The sequence below is a fragment of the Pongo abelii genome, chromosome 3 (assembly GCF_028885655.2).
Source record: "Pongo abelii isolate AG06213 chromosome 3, NHGRI_mPonAbe1-v2.0_pri, whole genome shotgun sequence".
Classification (NCBI taxonomy): Eukaryota; Metazoa; Chordata; class Mammalia; order Primates; family Hominidae; genus Pongo; species Pongo abelii.
Genome location: NC_071988.2, coordinates 4,777,147 through 4,803,450, shown reverse-complemented (window position 1 = coordinate 4,803,450; position 26,304 = coordinate 4,777,147). Strand labels below are relative to the sequence as shown.

The 26,304-nt window shown below is 52.9% G+C and overlaps 1 protein-coding gene across 7 annotated transcripts in view; it reads right to left on the bottom strand.

Moving 5' to 3' along the window:
* The window catches only part of ABLIM2 (actin binding LIM protein family member 2), a 190,775-nt gene that overhangs the window by 111,324 nt on the left and 53,147 nt on the right, over window positions 1-26,304 (bottom strand). For all 7 annotated transcript variants that reach the window (XR_008524318.2, XM_024246408.3, XM_024246401.3 and 4 more), the window contains exons 3-6: window positions 20,009-20,192; window positions 11,510-11,625; window positions 4,228-4,354; window positions 1,177-1,270 (exon numbers count right to left, since the gene is read on the bottom strand). Coding sequence is in view for 6 of the 7 variants with exons in the window: in XM_024246408.3 (XP_024102176.2) it covers window positions 1,177-1,270; window positions 4,228-4,354; window positions 11,510-11,625; window positions 20,009-20,192 (521 nt within the window). In the remaining variant the exon portion in view is untranslated. The remainder of the gene's footprint in view (window positions 1-1,176; window positions 1,271-4,227; window positions 4,355-11,509; window positions 11,626-20,008; window positions 20,193-26,304) is intronic.

Sequence of the window (26,304 nt, the reverse complement as noted above, 5' to 3'; positions counted from 1 at the left end):
GCTGGATGGAGGTTTGAAAGAAGGCAGCCTGAGGCCAGGTCCAGCTCTCCGCCAGCTGCCTTTTTCTTGCCAGAAAAGCCACTCTGCACTCACTGTTCCATTCCCCTCCGCATTCTGAATACTTTTGGGTCCTGGGTACCAGCTGTGGGAGCTGGAGAGGGGAGCCTTGGGGATCCAAGGGTACACCCCATTCCACCCTCTCCAGACAGGCCTCTGCGGCAGCCAGTGGGAGCTTCTCTAAAACTCCAGTGCGGCCCAGCATTCCCTGCACCAAGGCCTTCCTCAGTGCCCCTCCCTACAGCCTCATCCCCAACCCCACCCTATCCTCCCAGCCAAACCCCAGAGGCCAGCTCCTGCGACCTCCTCGAGAGGGGCTCCCACACCAGGCACAGCCCCTTTCCATTCTCGAGACCCCCCGGTCACCTGTCGCTTCCCCCATGGACCATGGGCCAATCCAGGGATGGGGACAGTCCACCTGCCTGACCAGCACCCAGCACTGAGCCAAGGAGGGGCTGCAGGGTCAGGGGGGGTCTGTGAATCCAGAGAGGGTGGGCCACGGGGTGGGGGGATCTGTGAATCCGGAGGGTGGGCTGCAGGATGGGGGTTGGGGGTCTGTGAATCTGGAGGGTGGGGTTTGGTCCTAGTTGCCCCATGGGATTTATCTTATTGAACAAAATGTAGAAAAGGGCATAATGTGTAATTTTCACACAGGGAACACGCCCACATGACTACATCCCGGACTAAGGCACACAAAGCTATCAGCACCTCAGAAGCTCCCCCCACGTAATTGCTATCTGCCCTGCCTGCCGGGTGACCCTGCTGTGCCTCCTATGGGGACGAGGTCCTGGTTGGGCTCTCTTCCATCTTCCGTGCCTCTGAGTCCCAATCTAGACAGCAAACAGCTGGGCCAAAACATCTCAAAGCACTTCCCACATGCTCTGAATTTGTCAAGTGGCACAGAAGAGAGCATCACAAGGCAGGCTTCCTGGAGGAGGTGGCGCTGGGCAGCCCTGGACAGCTGACGAGGGCTTCCAGTGGCTTAGCCGGCAGGAGTAGGGAGGTGAAGCTGCAGCCACACAGATTCTTGCAGAGACACACACAAATCTCCCAGTCAACTCCCAGGGGGCAGTTAGGCCCTAGCTCAGAGAGGGCAGGGGCCTGGCCCGCCGCACTTACCTCCAGCACGCGCCCCGTGATGTATTTCTCACAGCTGTCACAGCGGATGCCGAACTTGGCATGGTAGTCGGCTTCGCAGTAGGGCAGCCCATCCCTGCAATAAGACAGGCAGTCAACACAGGGCGGGGGTCGCCCGAGGACTCTTGAGATCTAACAACCCTCACCAACAAGAGGGTCTGCCCTCAAAGTGGTGGAATGCCCACCTCCTCCTGCTCAGGTAACAATGCTTCCAACAGGCAGTGTCATTGGGCTCTCACAGACACCAGCCCCATGAGAAATATGACGACAATGGTCCCATTTCACAGACGGAGAAACTGAGGAGCACAGGCCAGACCACCTGCCCAGTGGGTGGGAGGGGCTGACGGCAGCAGCTTCTGGGAAACAAGAGCTGCTTCTGTAGACCTGGCTCTTCTTTCTGGCTCCTTCCATCCAAAGTTCAACATCTGGGGTGCCTTAGAAAACTGTGAGCCAAAAAGGGGGGACAGTAAGGGCACCCACATTGGGGACAGGGCTGGAGGATGACAGAAAGCCCAGATGAGGGTGTGGTAGGTTAGGACAAGACTTCACTGTCCCCCCTGCATCCTGCCCTGCATCACAGCCCCTGAATATGAGCGGTGACAAAGGCTGGCTCTAGCCACACATGGAGAGGCCTAGCCTTTCGCAGTGCAGGAAAGAGCAGGAGGGCTGCACGGATGCGTCCATCCCCTCTCCCCATGCACACGTGCAGCCTGCCTGCTATGTGCCAGGTGCATAGGGCTCAGGAAATTGGTGTCAAATGCCCGTCATCCTGGGCCTGCCCCTCCAGCAGTGGCTTCCTCCGAGTCTCCATAAATGAGCTATAGAGAAAAGCCGTCTGCAGGGTCATCCCTGGCACAGCTCCTGAGCTGATCTTCACACCCGTTATCATGATTATTAAGAGATCAACATGCCAAGATGGATGGCTGTGCAGATGCGGGGACGGCAGGTCAGCAGTGGCCACTCGGTGTGGGGAGGCACTGCTCTGCTGAGCCGTGGTTGAGTGAACAGGCCTGTGCTCAAATGCCAAGTCCCAGCTGTGTGACCCTGGGCAAGTCACTTAACCTCTCTGAGCCTCAGTGTCCCCATCTGCATAATGGGGGAAATAATAGTAAGGACTAATGAAGAGAATGGCAGGCACTCTCCAAGGTGGCTGAATCCATTGTCATTACTAACCAGGGCTGTCCTCTCAGCCCCAGCCATACCCAGCACGTGAGGGGGTGACTGGCACAGAGTGAGGTGCCTGCCATTCCAACGCGCCCCCTCCAGCATCGCTGAAGTTGCTGTAGTGTTCCAAATTTGGTTTGAGTTTTTGCACAGCTACTACAGAAGGGAGGATTTCTCAGGCTGTCGTGGATTAGACCCCAGCTCACGTTCTTTTCCTCCAAGCTCTGGGCTGTTGCTAGGTCCCCAGGATGTGGGGTCATGAGCCCCGGGCCTGGGTGCCCCTCTCTGGCTGCGGCCTGGAAGTGGCCCACAGCTGGGATGAGCCATCGCTCAGAGAGTGGCAGCCCTTCCTTCCACGTGAGGGGGAGACATACAATGAGTCCTCAGGCTTACTTCCAAATGCCGCTGACCTCAGGACTCCCGTAATAACCCACAAATGGGTGTATTTGCAGCAAATGGGAGGTTAAAGATAACATCTCCATGGCAACACCAACGCCCTCCTCGTCAATTCTGGGACAGCTCTGGAGGCTGCTAAGTAACATGCACGGTGTGGGTGAGCTGCCAACGCTGCGGGAGGGGCCTGCCGCCTGCACAGGGCTGGGCATTTTCATTTTATATTAAAGTGCTGTGTGCACCACACCGGGCAGTCCCTGGCTGACCGTGACACAGGCAGGGAAACTCATGCACCTCACAGGTCCCTCACCCTGGGTGCAAGCTCACCTTGGTTTGGAGGTTTTACTTAAAATGATGTCTTGAAGATCATTGCAGATTCCCCAGCAGTTGTAAGAAACAATACAGAGAGGTCCCATGTACCCTTTGCCTAGTTTCCCCAGTGGTGATGCAGAATTAGTATACACCCTCAGCCAGGAAGTTAACACAGGCACATCGACAGATGTGATTCAGGTTCTGTGTGACACGCGCTCAAATGTGCATGCATATGTGTGTGTGTGTGTGTGTGTGTGTGTGTGTGTGTGCCTCACTCCGTGCAGTTTTATCACAGGGAGTTTTTCATCTCCATCAATTCCTGTGATGATTTTGTTCCCGTTGGGCATTGAGAACAAGCACAGCACAGACAAAAGTGGCCAGAAGACCCTCTAGCTCCCAGGAAGGGGCCCTATGTGCTCAGAGGAGCTGCCCTCCTTCAGCTCGTCCACATATTCGCTCCTCACCTGCGCCATGCGGAAGGCTTGCCTGCCTCAGGTCCCCGATCCCCCAGGGTTAAAACCCACCCCCAGCTCCTGGCCCTGAGCTGCCTCCATTCAAGGCTGTGATCTTCCCAGAAGGCTTCCCCAGTTCCCAAATCGGCCACCACCCCAGCGTGACTGCACATTTGTGGGACATGTTCGGTGTCGGTGGCAGCTGCCCCAGGGGCCCCCGCTCTGCAGAAGACAGAGTGCGTGGCTGTGGGGCCCCAGCCCTGACACCTGGGATGGGACAGCCCCCTCTCCTCATCCCCGTGCTGGCCTCTGCTCACATTGCTTCACCTCCTGCAGGACATCCAGGCGCCAGAAAGGGCAGCTGATCCCATGGGGATGGTGGAGGGGGACTGAGACGGGGAGGGAAGGCACTTCAAAAACTCAGCACTGGCAGCCCTGGCAGCTCTGCTTCTCATCCACAAAAAAGGAGCTGGATGCTGCAAATGCCGTTAGAGAAGCCAGGGCTGGCCAGGGAAGGGGGACATAAGGCTGTTGGGACAAATTCGCTAAGCTCTGAGCCATGCTTCTCACCCAGCAGCAGGGCAGTAGTAGCTGCGTGAGGAATAGGAGAGACGCAGAGAGGGTGGCGCTGGGGACACGTGCAGAGTGTGGGACCCCCACAGAGTAGGCAAGCCTGAGCGGAGGCTCTCATTGGAGCCCTCCCCCCACTTACTTGCTGATGTACTCTGCGTTCAGGAGCTTCCCACAGCTCTTGCACTTAAAACAGCCCAAGTGCCAGTGCTTGTCCAAGGCTACCAGGGCCTGGCCGTTCTTGATTTCTGTGCCGCAGCCCCCACAACCTGGAAGAGAGAGAACAGAACACAGACACCCCAACCATTGTGAGAGGTGTGGGGGAGGCCCCCTGCTCTCCACACTCCGTGAAGGCCCCTGGGGCAGCCGGGAGGGGCGGGACAGATGAGCAGCCACACCGAGTGTGCTTGGAGGAGCCTCTTACACAGCAGTCTCTGGAGCATGGGGAAGGCAACTGGGGAAGTTTGACCCTGCATGCATTTAGTGCTGACTGCATGCAGCCTGGGCTATGAGCTGGGGAAACCTAGATGAAGAAACAGAGGCCCTATTGTGCAGGAGAGCGGAGTCGGCTCCTGGCACTGAGACATACCAGGTTGAACCCAACTGTGACTTGATGTGCCCACCAAAGGGAAATGGACCACATTAGGGAGGGCTGAGCCAGCCCCTAGCCCCCAACCCAGTCAGCCCTGGGAGCTCTCCCGCCGCACCCAGCCAGCCAAACCGACCTTCTCTCTTCCTGCCGTCCCCACGGTAACTGGCACTCTCCACCCTGTGGCCACCAGCCTCGTGGGACCCTGCCTGGCCTCCTGGTGCCCTCTCTGTCCTTCCCAGCCGTGCCTGCCCTGCTCACTTGCCCCATGTCCCAGGGCCTGGTCTTTGTGCACAGGGCCTCCAGGTTCTGGCCCTGCCCTGAGCCAGTGGCCCACAGTCCCTCCACCCTATGAGCCACCACACCGGGGGCTCCACAGCCAGCATCATGGGCGTGCTGCAGGCAGGGGTGCCCCTGGCAGAGTGATTGGAGCAGGCTGGGAAGCTGGGGAGAGCCTGGTACATGAGCCTGAGCGGGCTGCATGTGAGTGCGTGTGCATCTGTGTGCATAGCGTGTGACTGTAAGTATGTGGATGTGTCTTATGGGACTGTGAGCATTTGTATGTTACCTGAGTCTTCCCGTGAGTCTTCCTGTGAATATATGAGGTCAGGGGCGGGGAGTGGGAGGCAGAGTGGCAGAGATGCCATGACAGCATCCCCAAGGGAAAGGGCCTCTCACAAGGTGAACACCTGGTGACAACAGCAGCAGCAACGGGGACAGAGCGGGGCCCACTGAGTCAACCACCCAGGTGTGCATTGATTCATGGATCACACACGTCCTCACTCCAGGGACCTGCACCTGTCATAGCTGAATGTGCGTCAGTGTGTGTGTGGTGCGTGAGTGTGTGTGACTGGTGCGTGAGTGTGTGTGACTGGTGCGTGAGTGTGTGTGTGGTGCGTGAGTGTGTCTATGTATGTGTTTGCATCTGCATGCGTGAATATGTCTGCACGTGAGAGTGTGTCTGTGTGTTTGTGGAAGTGTGTGTCTGCGTGTGTTTAAGGGTGTGGTTGTGTGTTGGGGGCATGACAAGGGCAGGGCCTCGGACCCCGTGATGGACAGGCAGGAAGAGGGTGTCTGACAAACAGGGCCTTGCCACCTGCAGGAGCCCCTGAGTAATTCACAGACCAAGCAGGGACCCCTCGTGCCCAAGGAAACCTCTATCCAAGATGGAAAGAAGGTGGCCCCAGGGCCCGACACGCTGGGTACAAATCCTGGTCCCCACTATGCGCTGGGTCACACTGAGCATGTTCCTCCTGCGGGAGCCCCCATTTCCTCATCGTGGGGTGGGGTGATCACCTCCTCACTTGGTGCCTGCCCGGATCCAGTGCTAATTTACACAGAAGACCTGGCCCAAAGCCCTGTGCATCCTGGGTGAGCAGTGAGCATCGGCGAGACCCCCCGTGGGCCTGCTGTGCACTGAGAGCTCAGTGGAAGTTGCTTCCATGCATGGCTTCATTAGTTTCTTTTGGCAGAGACCTGAGTCATATTGTTTTTAACAATTAAAACAAACGAACACTCACAAAGCCATCGGTCAAGGTCAGGATTTCCTAAGTGACCACATTCACATGCTACTTTGGAAAACAGCCAGAGAGCAGATTCAAACTCTGAGGGAAGGGGGGCCTCTTACTCATTTCAGGACCCTGGATGCCCAGCAGAGGCTGTGTGCTTGAGAAACACGTGGGGAATGAATGAATGAATGAATGAATGAATGAATGGGAACCAAAGTGAGAGGATGCCTCCACCCTTCTCAAGTCCAGGAGGAGGCGACCCCCACATCACCCTCTTTGCCACACTCCTTCCTGTGTCTCTGCAGAGGCTGACGACGCACAGCCCTGACTTAGCCTCCTGGCTCCCCCCACTTAGCAGGTGATGAGGCACATTTTGCAAAGCTCTGCATCAGTGGCTCTCAACTTGGGGCACTTTTGCCCAAGAGACATTTGGCAATGTCTGGCGACCCTTTTGATTGTCATAACTTGGAGGGGGTTCCAGGCATCTAGTGGGTGGTGGACACAGGATGCTAACCCTGCCAGTACAGTTGCCCTCAGCGGGGCTCTCTGGCCCCACATGTGAATGGTGCTGGAGCTGAGATCCCCAGCTCCGAGCCTCTGTTGGCTTCTCTGCATGTCAAGGGAGCACAGCACATGGGGCTGTGTGGCGACCAGAGGACAGACAGCAGAGAGCAGCGGTCAGATCCCAGCAATGCCCCCCACCGGCTGTGACCTGGGGAAGTCACTTCACCTCTCTGTGCCCCTGGAGTGAGGGCATGTGTGATCTGTGAATAAATGCACACACACTGACCGGTGAGGTGGGCCCACCTCTGCTCTCAGTGCCACTGCTGTTGTTGCCAGGTGGTCCCCTCGTGGGAGGCCTGCTCTCTCTGCGATGCCGTTGCGGGCATCTCCGCCACTCTGCCTCCTACCATATTGGCCGGTGCCCTCCCCTGCCAAGAAGCTCCCTTGACCTTGAGCTCCAAGCTGCAGGGGGTATGTGAACCTCACACCTGCCTCGGCCCCCTCATTCTCCTATCAGCAGTACACGTGGAGATGAGAGCAAGGTGCAAAAGGAGTGTTGCCATGGAAACCACATCCTCACTTTCTAAACACATCTGGAGCTCCACATTGCTTTGCGGGCTCTGCACATGGCAGCTCAGAGTCCTGTGTGACACAGGCTGTGGACTAGAGCTGTCAGCGGCAGCATGTCTCTAGCAGGGCAGAAGGGGCCTCAGGACCCCCCAATGTCAGCTGGCCACGTGCCCATACATCCTGGCTGGCACTGCCATCAGCAGCAATGGCATGACCCTCCTAGAACCTTCCACTTTCCTATTTTCCCCAAAATGCTCCCTCTTCCACAAGATGTGGTCATGGTGGGGGTGGTTGTTGGGGGGTGCCTAGGATGTGCCAGGCAGTCTCCCGGAGCCTCAGCTGGAGCTCAGGGGGTGCAGGTGCAGGAGCCAGACCCCCCCCCCCCGCAGCACCCCAGGTCTAACCGGGGATCAGGGGAGTAGGGGGGAGTCTCAGATTCTAGATCAAATCTGAGATTGAGTTTTGGAAACAAGGACTCTGACCGAGCTCCAAAACTTGAAAGTGATTGAAAATCCATGAACTTGGCTTGCAGCTCCAATTAGGAAACTGTACTGAGGAAGAAAAGCCGCTGGAAAAGATAAAACACGTTCAAGTTCAGCCCCAACGCACTGCGGTCAGGACTAGACCGGGACACAGACCTGCCATGGGCCCAGAGTGGGGCGGGGGCTCCTGCGAGGATCCTGGGTTTACCTCCCAGGCGCACCCAGGGGTTCTCCTGTTTCCTAGGCAGCCGGGGAGCAGTTGGAGCTCCTGGGTTTAACCCCGGCCTCACCCCGAGGCTCTCCTGTTTCCCAGGCAGCCAGCAAGGGGGCGGGGGCTCTGGTCAGGGCACACACCCTCTTAGCACTACCCTTGCAGGAGCAGGGGACACAGGGGCTCCACGTGCCACAGCCCAGGTGGTCAAGCCCCGTTGCTGGAAGAGTGGAGGACCCCAAAGCCCCATTCCTGGGCCTGGGACCTTAGGACTGCATACACCCCTTCCTGTGCCTTCATCCCTCGCTCTGGTGGGGCCTCCCCAGGTCCAGGGGGTGGAGCTAAAGAGCCAGGGGCAGCCAGGCCCAAGAAGTAGCCTCGGGGTTTTCTCAGCATGGATGGAGCTGCTCGCCATCCCTTTTCCCCAGGCCAAGCCCATTTTTCCCAATTGCCAGCCTGCCGCCTACACCCCTGGCTGGCCCCACACCCACATCAAAGGCCCAGAGAGGGGACACCTCTTGCCCTCGGCACACAGTGTTGAATGCAGGGTCCACCCAGGGTATCTGGGCTCAGAGCTGCCTCTGGGTCGGCAAGGTGCTTGCACTATGCAATGGCTGCCCTGTGACAGGCTCGTGACCAGCAATGGGTCAGCACTGGAGAGCTGGGGGCCTCATGGGAAGGGGCAGAGCTTCAGGGACACAGGGGACCTCCCAACGAGCGTGGTGGGGAAGCTGAGGCATGCGGGGTGTTGGCTGCTCCTCCTGGAAGAAGCCTGTGCAGCCCACTCTGGAGGATTTCTTATTCCTAAGTGGCCTGCTTGGGGCAGCAGAGGGAAGCTCAGGGCCACGGGACTCAAGCTTGAGCTCTGCCTCAAGAGCCAGCCACTCTCCCCTCCCCAGGGAAGGGCAGCCGCACAGGCAGCCATGTGAGGCCCCGCCCTGCTGCCCCCAGGCCCAGCAAGCTGGCCAGGCAGATGGTGCTGCTTCCTACATTCTGGACTGACTTGACTCTACCCTACTCCACAACCATATATGGCTCCTCACGGCCTCCAGATGTACTGAGAACACCATGGCGTGGCTTTGGAGGAAGCTGCCATCTGGTGTTGGTGTCTCAGCGCCATTCCCATTCCCCGTCCCCACGCTGCAGCCGCGTCCACTCACACGGGTCTGGGAGGTGCCCACGCTGCAGCCCCGTCCACTCACATGGGTCTGGGGGGTGCACCCAGCACATTTCACAAGTGTTCAGTCTTTGCACTCTCTTCTCACCTGTAGCAACCTCCCCCTTCCAGACCCACCTGCTGGAATTCAGCCTGCGTCTCCAGTTTCAGAACCAAGGCCACCTTGGACAGCCTCTGGTCCTAGTGGGGTGAGCTCACTTGCTTTGGAGTTGAAAGGCCTTGGCCCACCCCTCGGCACTTCCGCCCCCTGATGGACACTGAGCACCCAGCACACCCACTCCTGCCAGGTACAGGGCACTCCTGCACCTTCAGAAGAGCTCCTCCAGGCACAGCTGCTGGGGAAACAAAAGGAGGCTGGACTGGGAAGACTGCAGACATCCACATAGGAGCCAGGACTGCTGCTCAATGCTTTCTAGGCACAGAAATGGTTCTAAGCTCAGGATTCTCACCACAGGCTGGGGGAAGGGGCAGGTTACATTATTAGATATCTAGGGGTCCGGGGAACATTTGTTCTTTGAAAATGCAAATTTGATATTTCAAAATAAATTTACATTTGGAGAGGGCAGAGCCTTTCTGCCAAGGGTATTTTTGAAAACCTCAAAAAAAAAAAAAAAAATCTCAGACACTGATTCTGTGGTTGGTCATATTTCCATCCCCTCCCACTTTTTTTTTTGACAGTCTCACTCTGTCACCCAGGCTGGAGTGCAGTGGTGCAATCCCAGCTCACTGCAATCTCTGCCTCCCAATTTCAAGCGATTCTCCTGCCTCGGCCTCCTGAATAGCTGAGACTACAGGTGGGCACTACCACACCAGGCTAATTTTTGTATTTTTATTAGAGACGGGGTCTCACCATGTCCAGGCTGGTCTCGGACTCCTGGCCTCAGGTGATCCACCCGCCCCGGCCTCCCAAAGTGCTGGGATTACAGGCATGAGCCACCATACCCGGCCCATGTTTCCCTTTTTAATTTGGGTGCCAGGAAGCTTTGGACAAACTGTTCAAAACTTATCTCCCCCTTTTAAAATTTGCCATAGAGCTTTTGATTACTATCTGAATTTAATTATAACAGTACTACTGTTTGTGAAGCCAAATTCTCAAAGATAGATAAAAGGCATTAAATAAAATCACGTTTACGTTTAAAAAAAAAAAAAATCAATCAATCCAGGCCCCAGCTGGAGAGAAATTTTTGAATGGAGGACTCTCCTAGCAAGCCCCGAGGCAGCACCCTCCCGACCCAGTGCTGCTGCGAACTTCATCCCAAGGGATGAAGCCTTTGCTTCGGTTCACAGAGTCAAATTATCACCAGCTCCCAGGGCCAATGCTGCACTCCTGGGAGGCTGGAAGTGGAATCGCCTCTGTAGAGACTCTCAACACAGCAGACAAGGTGGGGGAGAAAGGAGGTGTTTGACACAGGAGAGGAAATTAATTGCAGGCAAGATGCTGACTCCGGAAATCAGGAGAAACTCCTCTTCTGTCCGGGGACACGTGGCCCTGCCTCTGGGGACACCCCAGTGACCACGGTGCTCAGAGCGGGCTTCTGCAGCAGGTGCCTGGCAGCGGCGGGGCCTGGTGTGCTGGACTCCCCTCCCAGAGCCTGTGTGCCATCTCATGATCCGGCAGAGCCACCCCAGCTGGGAAAGGCCACCTGGCTGCCCACTCCTTGCTGATACTTGGCCCCATACCTGCAAACCCCTGACACTTCGGCTGCCATTTGTTTTTTTTCACACTAACAACCTCCTGCTTCCTAATTCAGGAAGCATCTTGAGCCCCCACTGCATACACACCTGGCCTAACTCCTGGGAGGTGGAGGAGTGAACCCGAGGGCCCCTGACTGCAGGAGCCCGGAGCTCAGTGTTCTTCTACGGGTTCCCGCAAAGGGGTCCCGGGTGGCCTGGAATTAACAGGGGGGAGCTGAGGAGAGTGAATGCCAGAGGGAGAGGACCTGAAGGAGACCTGGAAGGCTTCCTGGAGGAGGTGTGCTAGAGCTGGGCAAAAGCAGCAGTGGGCATTAGATGGGAAAGCAGGAGTGGCACCTGGGGTGGAGGAAACAGCCAGTGCAAAGACTTGGCGGCACGAGAGCCCCAGAAACTTCCATCCCTGGCTGCCTCCTCACATTTATCCACAGCGTTCATTGCAGCTGCTGCTGCTCTGGGTCCCTGTTTGTCAGGCCCTGTCCCTGGGCACTGCAGAGACCAAGCTCCCAACTCAGCACCCCCTCCCACAACCAGCAAGCCCCCACTTAGCATGCCCTATACTCAGCATTGCCCCCACTCAGCGCCCCCCAGCACCTGCCACTCAGCACGCCCCACTCAGCGCCCCCCAACTCAGCACACCCACCCATTTAGCACCCCCCACTCAGCACGCCCCCACTCAGCGCCCACTTACTTCGGAGGCCCTGGGACAGGTGCGCGCTGCTGCCCACCGACACGGGCAGGGAGCACTTCTGGCACATGCATTCCTTCCCGTTGAAGGTCACTCGGTCCCCAGGGGGGAAGGGCAGCCTGAAACAAGAGAGCTCATTACCAGCCAGGCCCACCTTCCGGCTTCTCTCTGGGGGAGCCCTCTCCCAGAGCAGGAGACAGGAGACCAGAGCCAATGTCTCCCCAGGATCTCGCAAAGGTACCACTCACAGGCTGAGGACGCAACGCAGGGCCTCTCCACCCAGGCACTGCTGCATCCCCGCAAGAGGACCTCAGGTAGTCATTGACATCTGAGCCTCAGTTTCCTCATCTGTACCAACAGGCAGAATCATAGCGCCTAAGGTGGTGGTGAGGACCAGCTGAGGGCCAGCCCAGTGCTTGGCACACGGCAACATGCCAGGCTGCCTGGACCACTGGCCCCTCCAGCCCACCCTGCCTTCCCAGCCACATGGGATGCCTTCTTCATATCAGGTCAGTAGCAAGGGCAGCAGCTATGTCCACCGGGCATCTCCTGTGTGCCCAGGGCCTACACTGTGATAGGTGCCCTATAGGCATGCCTCATGAATAACCCCACGCCATTCAACCTAGTTGCTATTTGCTTCATGTTTTCTCTATAGGTGAGAAACTGGAGTTCAGAGAGGATATGTAACTTTTCCAAGGACACGTGGATACGAGTCAGAACCAGAAACAAACCAAGACCTGTCTAGCTTCAAAGTTCCACGATTTATCTACCTGGGCCTCTAAGAGGGTAGTGTCTTTAAAAGCACACCTCATAGACAGGAAGATGCTGGACAATCGGATCCTGTCTTTATTCAAAATTCTGCCATTTTGCTCTAAATGGATTTTTTGCATTTATTTCAATTTTTTAAAATATCGCATTAAAATATCATTTACTTGACTACTGAGTTTTTTGGCACCCCCTTAAAGTCTGCCTCCGCAGCAAGTGCCTGGAGCGAGGCCGGGTGAGGGACGGCAGAGAGATGGCCCATCCTCCTGCAGCCTGGGGATGTCTTTGGAGACTGAGGCTCAAGTAGCTGCATCTAGCAAGCTAAGGCCAGGCCACCTGCAGACGGGGCCAGAAGCACAGCCTGAGAATGCTGCCATGTCTGCCCTCGACACCTGCTGCCACCAAGCTTCCAGCAGCCACCGGGCCACTTTCCTTCCCCATCTGAGCCTGACCAGAGAACCAGGTGCTTTTCAGGCAGAAGCCTGTGGAAGTGTCAGACCACGGGTGCCCCTTAAATCTCTTGGGCGGCCAGGCGCAGTGGCTCACACTTGTAATCCCAGCACTTTGGGAGGCTGAGGTGTGAGGATCACTTGAGGTCAGGAGTTTGAGACCAGCCTGGCCAGTGTGGTGAAAACCCGTCTCTACTAAAAATACAAAAATTAGCCATGCGTGGTGGTGTGCACTTGTAATCCCAGCTACTTGGGAGGGTGAGGCAGGAGAATCGCTTGAATCGGGAGGTGGAGGTTGCAGTGAGCCGAGATTGCACCACTGCACTCCAGCCTGGGCGAAAGAGTGAGACTCCATATCAAAAAAAAAAAAAGCCCCTGCTCAAACACCTTTGTTGGGTTCTGTCTGTCTTCTTCAGGGAGGAGACAATGGATTCATTGTTGAATGAATGAATGGGTGAATAAGTGAAGGAATGAAGCTCTCCTAGGGGGCCAGGCTTGGTCTACTCTCTCCTGCCACGTCCCTGCCTGGCCTCCCACCAGGGCCTGCCAGATGGAGCTCCCTGAAGCTGGAGACCACCGTGCCTTCCCCTGCTGAAGGCCTGCCAGAGCACCCACCAGTGGGGCTGGCATCCAGTACCCTCGGTCCATGCAGCAGGTGTGTTCCTGGGCTCCCACTGGGCCGGTACCTGCTCCTGGGGATCCAGGACAAATACAGGCTGAGCTCAACCCAGGGCCCTCTCCCCCCATCCGCTGCCCAGGAGCCTGCACGGCTCTCCCATGCCCGTGTTGCCACCGTGTGAATGCTGTGGTCTGCTGTCTCTGTGTCTTGCACCCTCCCTGTCATGGGGGATCTTGAGACAGAGTGGGAGCCCCTCCCCATCCCTGGATGTGCTTGGAGCGAATCTCTGGCTGTTTAACCTGGAACAAGTTACTCAGCTTCTCTGAAAGGCTTCTCACCTATAAAGTAGGACTGAGAATGCCTGCATTCCAGGTTTGTATTCATACATTCATTCGCCCACAGGACATCCTGCCTGGGAAGCTCTGGCTTATTGCCTGGACCTGGGAGGGGCTGACTCAATGGCAGCTATGATTGTATTTCCTCTACTTTATTGAGGTAACTTGTGACAAATGTACACACCCATATCACTGCCACCATCAGTCATGATATGGAACATTCTTTCCACTGCAAAAAGCCCCCTGTGGCTGTCTACAATCATGCTGCCCACGACCTCTGGCCCCAGGCACCGTGATCATCATTGTCACCATGGCCCCAGACACTGTGATTGTCACTGTCACCGTGCATTAGATTTGTCTCTCTCTTTTTTTTTTTTTGCAGACTCACAGATCACGTAGTCTTTGGTGTTTTGTCAGCCTCACGTTTTTGAGCTTCACCCATGCTATTGCCCATATTGATCCTTTGTTCCTTTGAGGACGGGGCAGTGTCCATCCCATGGATAAATCACAACAGCCATTCCATGCAACTGCTGGGGGCTTCTGGGCTGTTTCCAGTTTGGGGCTGTTACAAATAAAGCTGTTAAGCACGGTTGCCAACCGGCCTCTCCGCGGACACAAGCTTTCCTTTTGGGTGAATACAGAAGACAGATTTTCTGATCATACGCTAAGTGTGTGTTTGACTTTATCAGAAACTGCCAAGCCGGTTTCCACGGCCGCCGTGCCATGCTGCATTCACAACGGCACTGGAGGGACACTCCTCTGGCTTCGCATCCTCACCAGCACTCGCCATGGTCCATCTTTTCAGTTTTAGTTGTTCTCATGGAGGCGTAATGGCATTTCTTTGTAGTTTTCATTTGCATACCCCTGTGACTAATGATGGTAAACACTGTTTCATGTATGGTGTTGGTCATTTGTGTGTATATATTATATATAAATATTATATAATTATTATATTTATATATAATAATTATTATATATTATATTATATAATACATAATATATAATATATAATACATAATATATATTATATATAATACATATTATATATAATATAATATATAATACATAATATATATTATATATAATATAATATATAATACATAATATATATTATATAATATAATATATAATACATAATATATATTATATAATATAATATATAATACATAATATATATTATATATAATATAATATAAAATACATAATGTATTATATATAATATATAATACATTATATATTATATATAATATAAAATACATAATATAATATACATAATATATATTATATATATATATTTTTTGAGACAAAGTCTTGCTCTGTCACCCAGGCTGGAGTGCACTGGCACAATCTTGGCTCACTGCAACCTCTGCCTCCTGGGTTCAATTGATCCTCCTGCCTCAGCCTCCTGAGTAGCTGGGATTACAGGTGCCTGCCACTATGCATGGCTAATTTTAATTTTCTTAGTAGAGATGGGGTTTCACCACGTTAGCCGGGCTGGTCTCAAACTCCTGACCTCAAGCAATCTGCCCACCTCAGCCTCCCAAAGTGCTGGGATTACAGGCGTGAGCCACCACACTCAGCCCATTTGTATATGTTCTTTAGTGAAGTGTGAAAGACAAGGACCCCAAACCCACTATGCCAAAGGGAAAGTTAAGCTGGGAATGGAGTCATGCAAAAACTGCTTTCCTTTTGTTTCCAGAGAGCTGTAGTTTCACAACCCCATGTCACATGTAAAATGTAAAACAGAATGGTGTATGACAAATGTAAAATGTAGATTTACAGAGGGTTAGTCTTAACTGTTTCCTCGACTCCCTCTTTTCACATGTAAAACATAGATTTACTGAGGCTCTGATTAGCATATGAAATGTAACCATAAAGACTGTAGCTATCTGCCTCACGGTCGTCCTCCTCCTCCCCTTTTTTCTCTCCTTCTTGCTTTTTCCCCCTTAAATACTGAAGTGTCCCAAACCCCCTTTGGAAAAAGCACAGCTCACAGGTGCTCCTGTGGCTTGCATTTTACCCTAGGCACATCCTCAACCTTGGCTAAATAAAGCTCTATTCATTGAGCCCTGCCTCAATCTCTTTTTGGTTTATAGTCGTCTCTATTAAACTCTTTTGCCCATTTTTTTAAAAGTTTTTTTGAGATGGAGTCTCCCTCTGTCACCCAGGCTGGAGTGCAGTGGTGTGATCTCGGCTCACTGCAACTTCCACCTCCTGGGTTGAAGTGATTCTCCTGCCTTGGCTTTCCAAGTAGCTGGGATTACAGGCGCCCACCACCATACCTGGCTAATTTTTGTATTTTTAGTAGAGACGGGGTTTCACCACGTTGGCCAGGCTGGTCTCGAACTCCTGACCTCGTGATCCACCCGGCTCAGCCCCCCAAAGTGCTGGGATTACAGGCATGAGCACCCAGCCTCTTTTGCCCATTTTTAACAGTATTCTGGGTCTTCTTATTATTGAGCTGTGAATAATCAATATTTTGTAAATAATATTTTGTAGAGCAGTGCTTCATCAGACACAGGTGTGAGGGCGCACCCTTGAACTCATATCTAACATGGCACTCTCTGCCAGCTGATGGCTTGCTTTTGCAGTTTCTCATTTTGCATTTCCTTCAGCCCACAAAACTTCCTGTAAGTTTATTTTGGTGCAGATTGGCTGGCAACAAATTCTCTTAGCTTTGCGTGTCTAAAAAAGTCTTTACAGTGCCTTCGTTTCTCGGTAACAGTTTTGACACTTTATTCACATACAATGTAATGTATAATCCAGCAGGTTTTAGCATATTCAGAGTTGTGCAACTATCACCATAATCGATTTTAGAACAATCTTATCACCCACAAAAGAAATCCCATACCCTTTAGCAGTCTTGCCTTCATTTTTGGAAGTTTTTGTGCTTAGTCTAGAATTATTTGATAGATATTTTTCCCTCAGCATTTAAGAAATGTTGTTCTATTGTCTTCTAGCATACATAGTTTCTGATGAGAAGTCTGGAGTCATACGTTTGTTCCTCTGTAAATAATTTTTTTTCCTCTGGCTGCTTTTAAGATTTCTTTTTAGCACTGGTTTTCAGCAATTTGATTAGGATAGATTTGGTAGATTCTGATGTGTTTATTCTGTTTGAAGTTCATTGAAATTCTTGGATCCATGTGTTTATAGTTTTCACCAAATGTGCAAAATGTTCAGCAATTACTTCCTTAAACACTTTTTGGTCTCCCTTATCCACCTAGACAGAGAAATAGATCCACATCCACAGATTCCTGAGGTGCTTTTCGTGTTTTTCAGTCTTTTTGTTTCTCTGCTTAAGTATGAATTCTTTCTAATGCTGTGTCTTCATGTTTACTGATATTTTCTTCCGAAATACCCAATCTACTGCTAATTCCTTTCAGGAGATTTTCCACTTCGGCCATTGTATTTTTCATTTCTACAAGTACCAGTGGTTTCTTTTTATATCTTCTATAACTCTCCTATTTATGTTCGTGTTTCCTTAAAATACTTAAACGTATTTACAGTAGCTATTTTAAAGTCATTATCTGCTCATTTCACCATTCCTGTCATTTCTGGGCCTATTGCTGTAGCAGGACAAGCCGCAGACAAAACTCCTCAGACACCGAGTTAAAGAAGGAAGGGCTTTATTCTGCCACGAGCTTCGGCAAGACTCATGTCTCCAACAACTGAGCTCTCCAAGTGAGCAATTCCTGTCCGTTTTAAGGGCTCACAACTCTAAGGGGGTCTGCATGAGAGGGTTGTGATCGATTGAGCAAGCAGGGGGTACGTGACTGGGGGCTGCATGCACTGGTAATCAGATAGGAACAGAACAGGACAGGGATTTTCACAGTGCTTTTCTATACAATGTCTGGAATCTATAGATAACATAACCAATTAGGTCAGGGGTCGATCTTTAACTACCAGGCCCAGGGCACGGCCCTGGGCTGTCTGCCCATGGATTTCATTTCTGCCTTTTAGGTTTTACTTCTTCTTTCTTTGGAGGCAGAAATTGGGCTTAAGACAATATGAGGGGTGGTCTCCTCCCTTATTGCTACTGACTTTTCTTCTGGGTTTGGGTCACATTTTCTGGTTTCCTTTTATTAGGTTGCTGTTTTTTACTATTACTTTTAATGAAAAAACCCACAATTACTTTTGCAACAACCTAATACAACTAGTAATCCTTTCCATTCCTCCCTCACTTTCTTCCTTTCCTCCCTTCCTTTCTCTTCCTCTCCCTCCCTCCTTTCTTTCTTTCTTTCTTTCCTTTTTCTCTTTCTTTCTTTCCCTTTCTTTCTTTCTCTTTCCTTCCTTCCTTTTCTTTCCTTTCTCTTTCTTTCCTTTCTTTCTTTCTCTCTCTCTCTCTCTCCCCCCTCTTCTTTCTTTCTTTCTTGTCTTTCTACAGGGTCTTGCTCTGTTACCCAGGCTGGAGAGCAGTGGTGCAATCATAGCTCACTGCAGCCTCAAAATCCTGGGCCCAAGCAATCCTCCCACCTCAGCCTCTCATGTAGCTGGGACTACAGGCATGCACCACCAAGCCAGACTAATTTTTAAATTTTTTGTAGAGACAGGGTCTTGCTATGTCACGCAGGCTGATCTCGAACTCCCAGCCTCAAGTGATCCTCGCACCTCGGCCTCCCAAAGTGGAGGGATTATAGGCATGAGCTTCTGTGCCCAGCCATCACCAGCAAGTTTTGATTGGACACTGAACACTTATAAATTTTACATTGTTGAATGCTGGATTTTTAAAAATCTTCTTGTGAAAAGTGTTGGGCTTTGCTCTGGCAGACAGTTTATTTGCAGATCAGCATGATCTTTTTAAAAAAATAATTAATTAAAAAATAGAGATGGGGTCTCTTTACGTTTCCCAAGCTGGTCTCCAATTCCTGGTCTCAAGCCTCCTGCCTTGGCCTCCCGAGGTGCTGGATTACAGTGTGAGCCTCCGTGCCCAGCCAGCATGATCTTTCTGAGGCTCGTTTTGTGCTTTGGTAGAGCAGGTTCACTGTAGCCTTCACTCTAGGGCTGTTTTGTCTTCTGGATGAGACGCGACCTTTTGGTGTCCACACTGCATGCCCTGGGGTTCAACAAGGAATCTCCACCCTGGACAGGACTCAGATGTTTCCCAAATCCAGGAATTGTTTCGCTTGTAGCAACCTGGTCATTCTCTGCCCCACTGTGTGAAATTCCTCTACAACTACAGGGCTTCATATTTGTTCAAAGACTCTAAGGCACCTGTGCAGATCGGCACTCTTGCTCGGTGGTGCCCCTGCCCCTCTGGTATCCTGCCCAACATGTTCCAGCTGTGCCTGCCTTTCTAGTCACTGTCTCCTGCCTCAGGATGATGCCACACTCCCCTTGGGTCTCTCCCCCAACCCCACGCTATCCTTCCGGAAACTGCCTCCAGGAAGGAAGCTGGGGCAATCACAGGCCTTGCCTCACTTAACTTGTTCCCTTCTCTTAGTTCTGAGCTCCAGAGTCTGGAAATGGTTGTTTCATACATTTTGTCCAGTTTCCTAGTTGTTGATGGTGGCTGGACAAGTCCAGCTCCAGTGACTCCAACGCGACCAGGGCTGTCTATTATTATTTTTTAAATAATGGATTAACCAGGGGCGATCTTTCAAACCAACTGTGAGATGTCAACCCTCATCTCTAAGCTACGTACACAAAAATCAAACATTCAGATAATCCCCGGGAGAGGTCTGACCCAGGTCACGCTACGATGACACAGAGCGACTCTCCCTAGACATACTCCTTGTCATCGTCACCTCCTGTCCTTAGCATCCTCTGACAAAGGTTCCATTTCTGTCTCCGGCACATGCTTGTAACCACAGGGAACTGCTTTGGAAACAACATTGAAAACATCCCCTGCAAACAGGGTGTGGTGAGACAGGGAGTACAGAACAGAAAATAAACTGTTTTTCATGTTTTTATTCTTTGTTTTCTAGAAGCAGAACATTTCCTCTGGGAGGAACGAGTCAGGGGCTGGGGAGGGAAGGGGGAGGCAGGGACCATGTGGGAAGGCTCCTGTTCAGCCCCAGGAGGTGCACGCAGAGAGGCGGCCGGTGCAGTCTTGCTGCCCGGTCGAGGACCCAGTCTCCGCAGCCAGCACTTGCTGCATGCTTGCTCTGTGCCACGCACCAGACCCAGAGGGGAGCAGCCCAGCCCTGCCCTCACAGAGGAGGCCTCTGGATGCACCGAGACAGAAGGGTGCAGACTGTGAGGCCTGGGACAGCCTCGCTGCAGGACGCAGAGGGCGGGTCACGGGAGGGAGCAGGAGGAAGAAGGGAAGGGAGGGAGGGAAGGAGAAAGGCCTGGAAAGGCAGGGGCAGCGGAGGCCAGGTGCCCGCTCACTCACCGGCAGACGGCGCACACGAAGCAGTCGGGGTGGTAGGTCTTGCCCAGCGCCGACACCACCTCACCCTCGATGAACTGGTCGCAGCTGAAGCAGCGGGTGCCGTAGAGCCTCTGGTAGTCCAGCGTGCAGATGTACTCGCCCTGCCGCACGAAGAAGCCGCCCTCGGCCAGGTCGCAGCCACATGCTGGGGGAGGACGGGCGAGGTGGCGTTAGCGGCAGAGGGGACCATCTCCACGTCCCCCAGGCCCGAGGTGGACCCCCCTCCACACATACACACACACCACGACCTGACACAGGCACCGAGGTCTCGGCACACACTCGGGGTGGCTCGCTCAACTCTCGGCGGGCCGGGCTCCCGGGACAGACTCCAGCTCTGGCCACTGGCCTGGTGGTGAGTGGATGTTCCTTACAGAAGCTTGGGAAAGGGCGCTGACCGGGACAAGAGCCAGGTTCTCCTGAGGGCTGCCCAGCCTCCCACCCTCGCTAGAGTGCCCCCAGCCTCTGTGACCCCGCCAGGGATGGTCCCTGAGCCCTCCTGTCCTCCAGTGGGTTGTTTCCAGCACTGGGCATACGGATCAGGAAGGGGCTAACGCCTGATCACCTACTGTGTGCTAGACTCTGTGCTGGGGGCCGAAGGTTCCCAGGAGGACAGACCAGGTCCTTGTGGTCGGTGCCTCCAGCCCACCTCAAGGCTTCCCACCCCCTCCCCCACTCCTCTGGGTCTCCATGCCCTCATGGTCCTCGGTGCCTGTCTCCCCACAGTGTGGACAAGGCCAGACCTGCAGGAGGAGAGAGCCTGTGGACTCCTGAAAGGGAAGCTCTTTTTCTCTTTTCCCAACACACACCCACCCCAGGAAGCTGAAGCCCTGGAGCTCCATGGAGGGCTGAGGGATCTCTGCCAGGTGGGGAAGGGAACACTCGCCCTCAGGATGACCTGCTGGTCACCACCAGCTCAGAGGCCTTGAGTCCATGTCCTGAGACACGAGCGCATTCCTCCCATAAGCTTCCCTTCCAGTGCCAGGGCCACATGGAGGCCATGCATGGTTTCAGAGGGAGCAGCCCACAGCCTCCCCTGACCCGGCTGGCCCAGCCCCTCCCTGCTAGAGTCACAGAGGAACCCCCTGCAGCCCCAGCCTCTCTGGCCTGGTCAGTCCTGGGTCCTGCCTGCCGGGTCAATGCAGCTCACAGCCACTAAGGAAGGGCTTTGAGAAACCATGTAGCCCTCATATATTTTAAAGCTGACATCTAAAAGTTTTCATCACCATGTTAACTGCTTGCAAAGGATATCGTTTCTGCACATTGTGAATATGGGCACCTTTAAAGTTAACTGTTACATCATTCCTTTGAGGGCATCCAGTGGGATATCGAGGCCAAAGCAAGACCCTCAACATCTGCCTACAAAACCCCCAACGGTGCTCTGGGAACAAACTGGCTGGAAGCACCAGAGTGGCAGGAAAGCCTGCATTCAAGGGTTTACTTGTCTCCATTTCTCCAAAGAGATGTTCGCTCTTCTGATATGGTGAGACATCAGCCGAGCAGCTTAGATTCCAGATGCCAGAGCTGCCAGGATTCAAATCCCAGCTCTACCCGCGTAGTGTGCTGTGTGTCCCTGGACAAGTTCCTTAACCTCTCTGGGCCTCCTTGTTCTCATCTAGCACACAGAACCTACTTCAGAGGGGTACACGGCAGCACAGATGAGCATCTGGTGAGCCAGTGCAATGTGAGACATGAGTCCTGCCTGGCTCAGTGTCGAGGCCCTGGCTGCTGCTGTAATGGTTGCTCCTAAGAGGCCCGAGGCCAGAGATGCTGATTCTGAATTCTGTCTCAATGTGAAAATGAAAACCCAGAATGAAACCCAGTCTAGACGGTCTGGGAGGGATGAGGGCATGGTGTAAGATGCCTGCACTCGCTCCTCCTGGGCGTTCCGGGGCGTTTATGAGAAACAGCCAAGGACTCCCAGCATCAAAGGGAAGCTCCAGACAGGTGGGCCTCAGCCCCAGGCCAGGGCGCCCTTGCTCTGCCCTCCACGCTCTGGCTCATGAAAATCCAGAAGGAAACCTGGGCTGAGGATGAAAATGCTTTGTCTGATCTTGCACCATAGCGTAGACCAAACAAATGCATCCCAACTGGGGAGAAGCAGAGACTTGGGGGCCTCACTTTGGAGCATTATCATATTCTGATATCAGCGCCACCTGCACCAAGACAGTAGCTGGATGGTGACTGGGCTCACAACACTCATGGCTCTGGCATTTGTGTATTTCTCTATTCTTCTTAAAGACGTGATGGCGTGAGCTGTTCCTTGAAGGAGAAACATGTGGCAGTGGTTCTGGTGCCCCACTCCAGCGCCGTGAGTCCACTCCCGGGAGCACCAGGCAAGTGAGCACATCCAGCCCCAGCCGTTATCTGGGAGGCTGCTGGTCAGATTCTAGCTGTCCTGAGTATGCCAAGGTCACCACAAGGCAGTTGAAACCCAGACCTCTGTCTGAGCGCGGTGGCTCTCGCCCATAATCCCAGCACTTTGGGAGGCTAAGGCGGGCAGATCACAAGGTCAGGAGATCGAGACCATCCTGGCTAACACAATGAAACCCCGTCTCTACTAAAAATGCAAAAAACTATCCGGGCATGGTGGCGGGTGCCTGTAGTCCCAGCTACTCGGGAGGCTGAAGCAGGAGGATGGCATGAACCTGGGAGGCGGAGCTTGCAGTGATCCGAGATCGCGCCATTGCACTCCAGCCTGGGCGACAGAGCGAGACTCTGTCTCAAAACAAAAAACAAAACAACAACAACAACAACAACTACAAAAACCCCAGACCTCTGTCTGCTAAAAATAAAATGTTCAAGTTCCCTGGTCATTTTAGAAATCCTTATGGAGACAACACATTGTTCTTATATTGCATTTTGCAATTTATCAAGTTAGCACAGACACTGGCAGGAGGCAGGGCAGGTGGGGGTGATGGGAGCACCACCCTTTGGGCACACGCTGTGGTCATTTACGAGAAACAGGCAGGAGAGGGTGGCAGCTGGGGGGAAAGGGTGAATCAGCACCACTTTCTGGAATATCATTTGGCACTGACTCTCAGGGATGTGAAAACTTTTCCCGCCCTTTGACCCAGCAGTCCCTCTCCTGGGGTTGTCCCAAGGAAATGACCATGACTGTCACAGAAATTCAGTTGCAACAATGTTCCCTGCATTATGTGTACAGTAAAATGTTGTAAATAGATGCCTGGGCTTTAGAGTCAGGCAGTCTGGGCTTGAGTTCTTGTTCCTTCCACTTCCCAGCTGTGTGACCTTGACCAAGTTACTTACCCTCTCTGAACCTCAGAGTCCTCATGTGTAAAATAGAGTTAGCAATACTGATCTTGCATGGTGGCTGTAAGAGATCAATGAGATGAAGGCAGGGCGCAGTGGCTCACACCTGAAATACCAGCACTTTGGGAGGCTGAGGGGGTGGATCACCTGAGGTCAGGAGTTCGAGACTAGCCTGACCAACAAGGAGAAACCTTGTCTCTACTAAAAATACAAAACTAGCTGGGTGTGGTGGTGCACGCCTGTAATCCCCGCTACTCGGGAGGCTGAGGCAGGAGAATCACTTGAACCCCGGAGGCGGAGGTTGCGGTGAGCCGAGATGGCGCCACTGCACTCCAGCCTAGGCACCAAGAATGAAACTTCATCTCAGAAAAAAAAAAAAAAAAAAGAAAAAAAGAAATCAATGAGATGAGGTCTCACAAACTGACTAGCCCAGTGTCTGCCTGGAAATGATGTTGACATCCAACAGTGCAAGAGTGACGACTACATTTACTGTGGGGCATGCATTGGAAGGAATTTGGGAGGATATTGACATGAATGTGAGGAATCTGTATGGTGAGGAAAGTGCCCACACACTAAACTGAAGCGAACGAATCAGGCATACGGCATGCCTTCACATTTTAAAAAGACTCAGACAAGGGGAACGTGGGGAGGAATATACACCCAGATCCGAACAGGGACCACCCAAAGTGCTGTCCACCCGCTGCTATTTTTCTATATTGGTGAGTGGAAGATGGAGACGCCAATTCACATCAAAACACAAGAAAACAGAGAAGCCCACGGGCCTGAGTGAGCCTTAACCTGGGCGAGGGCTCCAGGGCTGGCTGGGCATCACGGCTCCGAGTCTTGGCCCAGCCCGGCTCAGGGTCCCCTTCCGTGAATAACAGGGCGATGGGGCGGACGTCATCTGAGATTCCTCCTGCCGGGACTTTCACAACTCTGCCATGTGATCTTGACACTCATGCCCTGTGCAGCTTAGGCTGTGCGGAACAAGGAGTGCCCTGGGCCAGGGCCAAGGCCCACCTGTCTAGAGCTTCCCTTTGATGCTGGAGGCCCATGGCTGTTTCTCATAAACGCCTGGAACGCCCAGGAAGCACGTGTGCAGGCGTCTCGCACCATTCCTTCATTCCTCCCAGACTGCCTAGAACAGGCGGCTATTTATAGTCCCAGATGGATGTGTCCTCAGGGACAACTCCACCTGCCTTACATGCGCAGCTCACAGGCTCTCCTCCCGGACACATGTCCTTCCCTCCCTGCCTGTTTTCTTGGCTCTTGCTAAAATCGTGGACTTGCTCAGTTCCGCTTCCAATAGGACCAGAAAATGCCTGCTTTCCTGAGGGCACACATGGGTGTGGCCTCATCTTTTCATCATTGCAAGTAGGGAGACAACAGATCACAGTTAAAACATATTCCCAAAGCACAGAGCTCAGCCACCCTTTGAAGGCCAAGTAAACCAGATTTGTTTTTCCAGGCATTCTGTGCTATGCGTTTGATGTATTTATGTTCTGCATGTATTCCCATTTGTAGGGTAAGGACAGAGCCAGCTGGATCTCAAAGACATCCAGAATGAGACACCATCACACTCCTCATCCCAGCCGCCATTGGCTCCAGCCTAGGTGCCTGCACCTGCCTCTAGCCTCCTCCCGACTCCCATCCTGGCCTCCCTGCACCAGCAAGCACCCAGAGATCCATGGAAACCTACAAGGATGGAGCAGGACCCTCCTCTGTGCTTCCTCGCTGGTGTCAAAGCCACGGTCTTTGCAGGGATGCAGAGGCTCTACGTCCCTTATCCCTTTGGTCATCCTGCTCCAGCCACATGGGCCTCCTGCTGTTCCCAAGCCTGCCTACTTCCGGGTCTCTGCACTGGCTGTTCCCTCTGGTGGGAATGCTCTTCCCTCACTAACTTCCTCACCTCCTTCCACCAGGCTTTGCCCAAAGGTCACCTCCTCCGTGAGGCCCACCCTGACCACCCAGTTTGCATCTTTCCTTCCCTAGCAGGGCTCACTTTCTAGCACATGATGAAATTTGCTTATTTATTCTTTGTCATGTTTATTATCTGTCTCTTTGCATTAGAACTGGTCCCCATCCCCAAAACAGGATGTCTGTTTTGTTCATGGCTATCTCCCAGATACCCTGAACAGTGCCTGGCACATAGTAGGTGCCCAATAAATAGTTATTGCATGACTTTTACTTAGAAAAACTGGATTGAGACACCTGCCTAAGATCCACATGAGCTGTGGGTGGCAGAGGTGGAATTCGAATGCCCAAGTCTGGGGCAGCCACGGACAAGAGGATAATCATATGATTTCACAGATTTTCCCAAGTAAACTGAGGCACAAGTAAGTGCCTGGGTAGTGGGAACCCAACACAATAGGAGCTCTTGAATTGTCTTCCCTGCTAACAGATCCTGCTTTGGCTCAACTGGTAATGTGCCCACCTGAGGACGGCCATGATTGGGCTAAGTTAGCCATGATCCCCCCATTCCTCTTTGCCAGTGGGGGTGAATGTGCAACCGAGTTCTGGCCAACGAGTCATATGGGGAGTCTATGGGGACTCCAGGAAAGGGTTCTCCTCCCTAATGAGAGGGAGGGTTATGCGAGGAGAGAGGCTTTGCCTGTGCACATCTCCAGGCTGGATGCCACGTGGTGAGAACGTGATGTTGGAGCAACAGCAGCCATCTGAGACCATGAGGAGAGGTACTGCTGACACGCACAGGGTACAGTGTGGGAGAGGGAACATTTGGGCATCCATCATGACCCTGGTGAGTTGTTTAATTAGCCAGCCCTGGGGTAGGGGTGTGGGGCTACCTCCAGACTTCATGTTAAGATGATAAATATCCATGTTGGATATTTATGAATTGGGTCTTCTTTTTATTCATCCCAAAGTGCCCTCAATGATTCATAAGCTGCACTCTCATGAGAACCTGGAGAGAAGATTAATCCTAGACTGTACGGTCCTCATGCTTAACCAAGTGCAGCTCATTTGAAAGC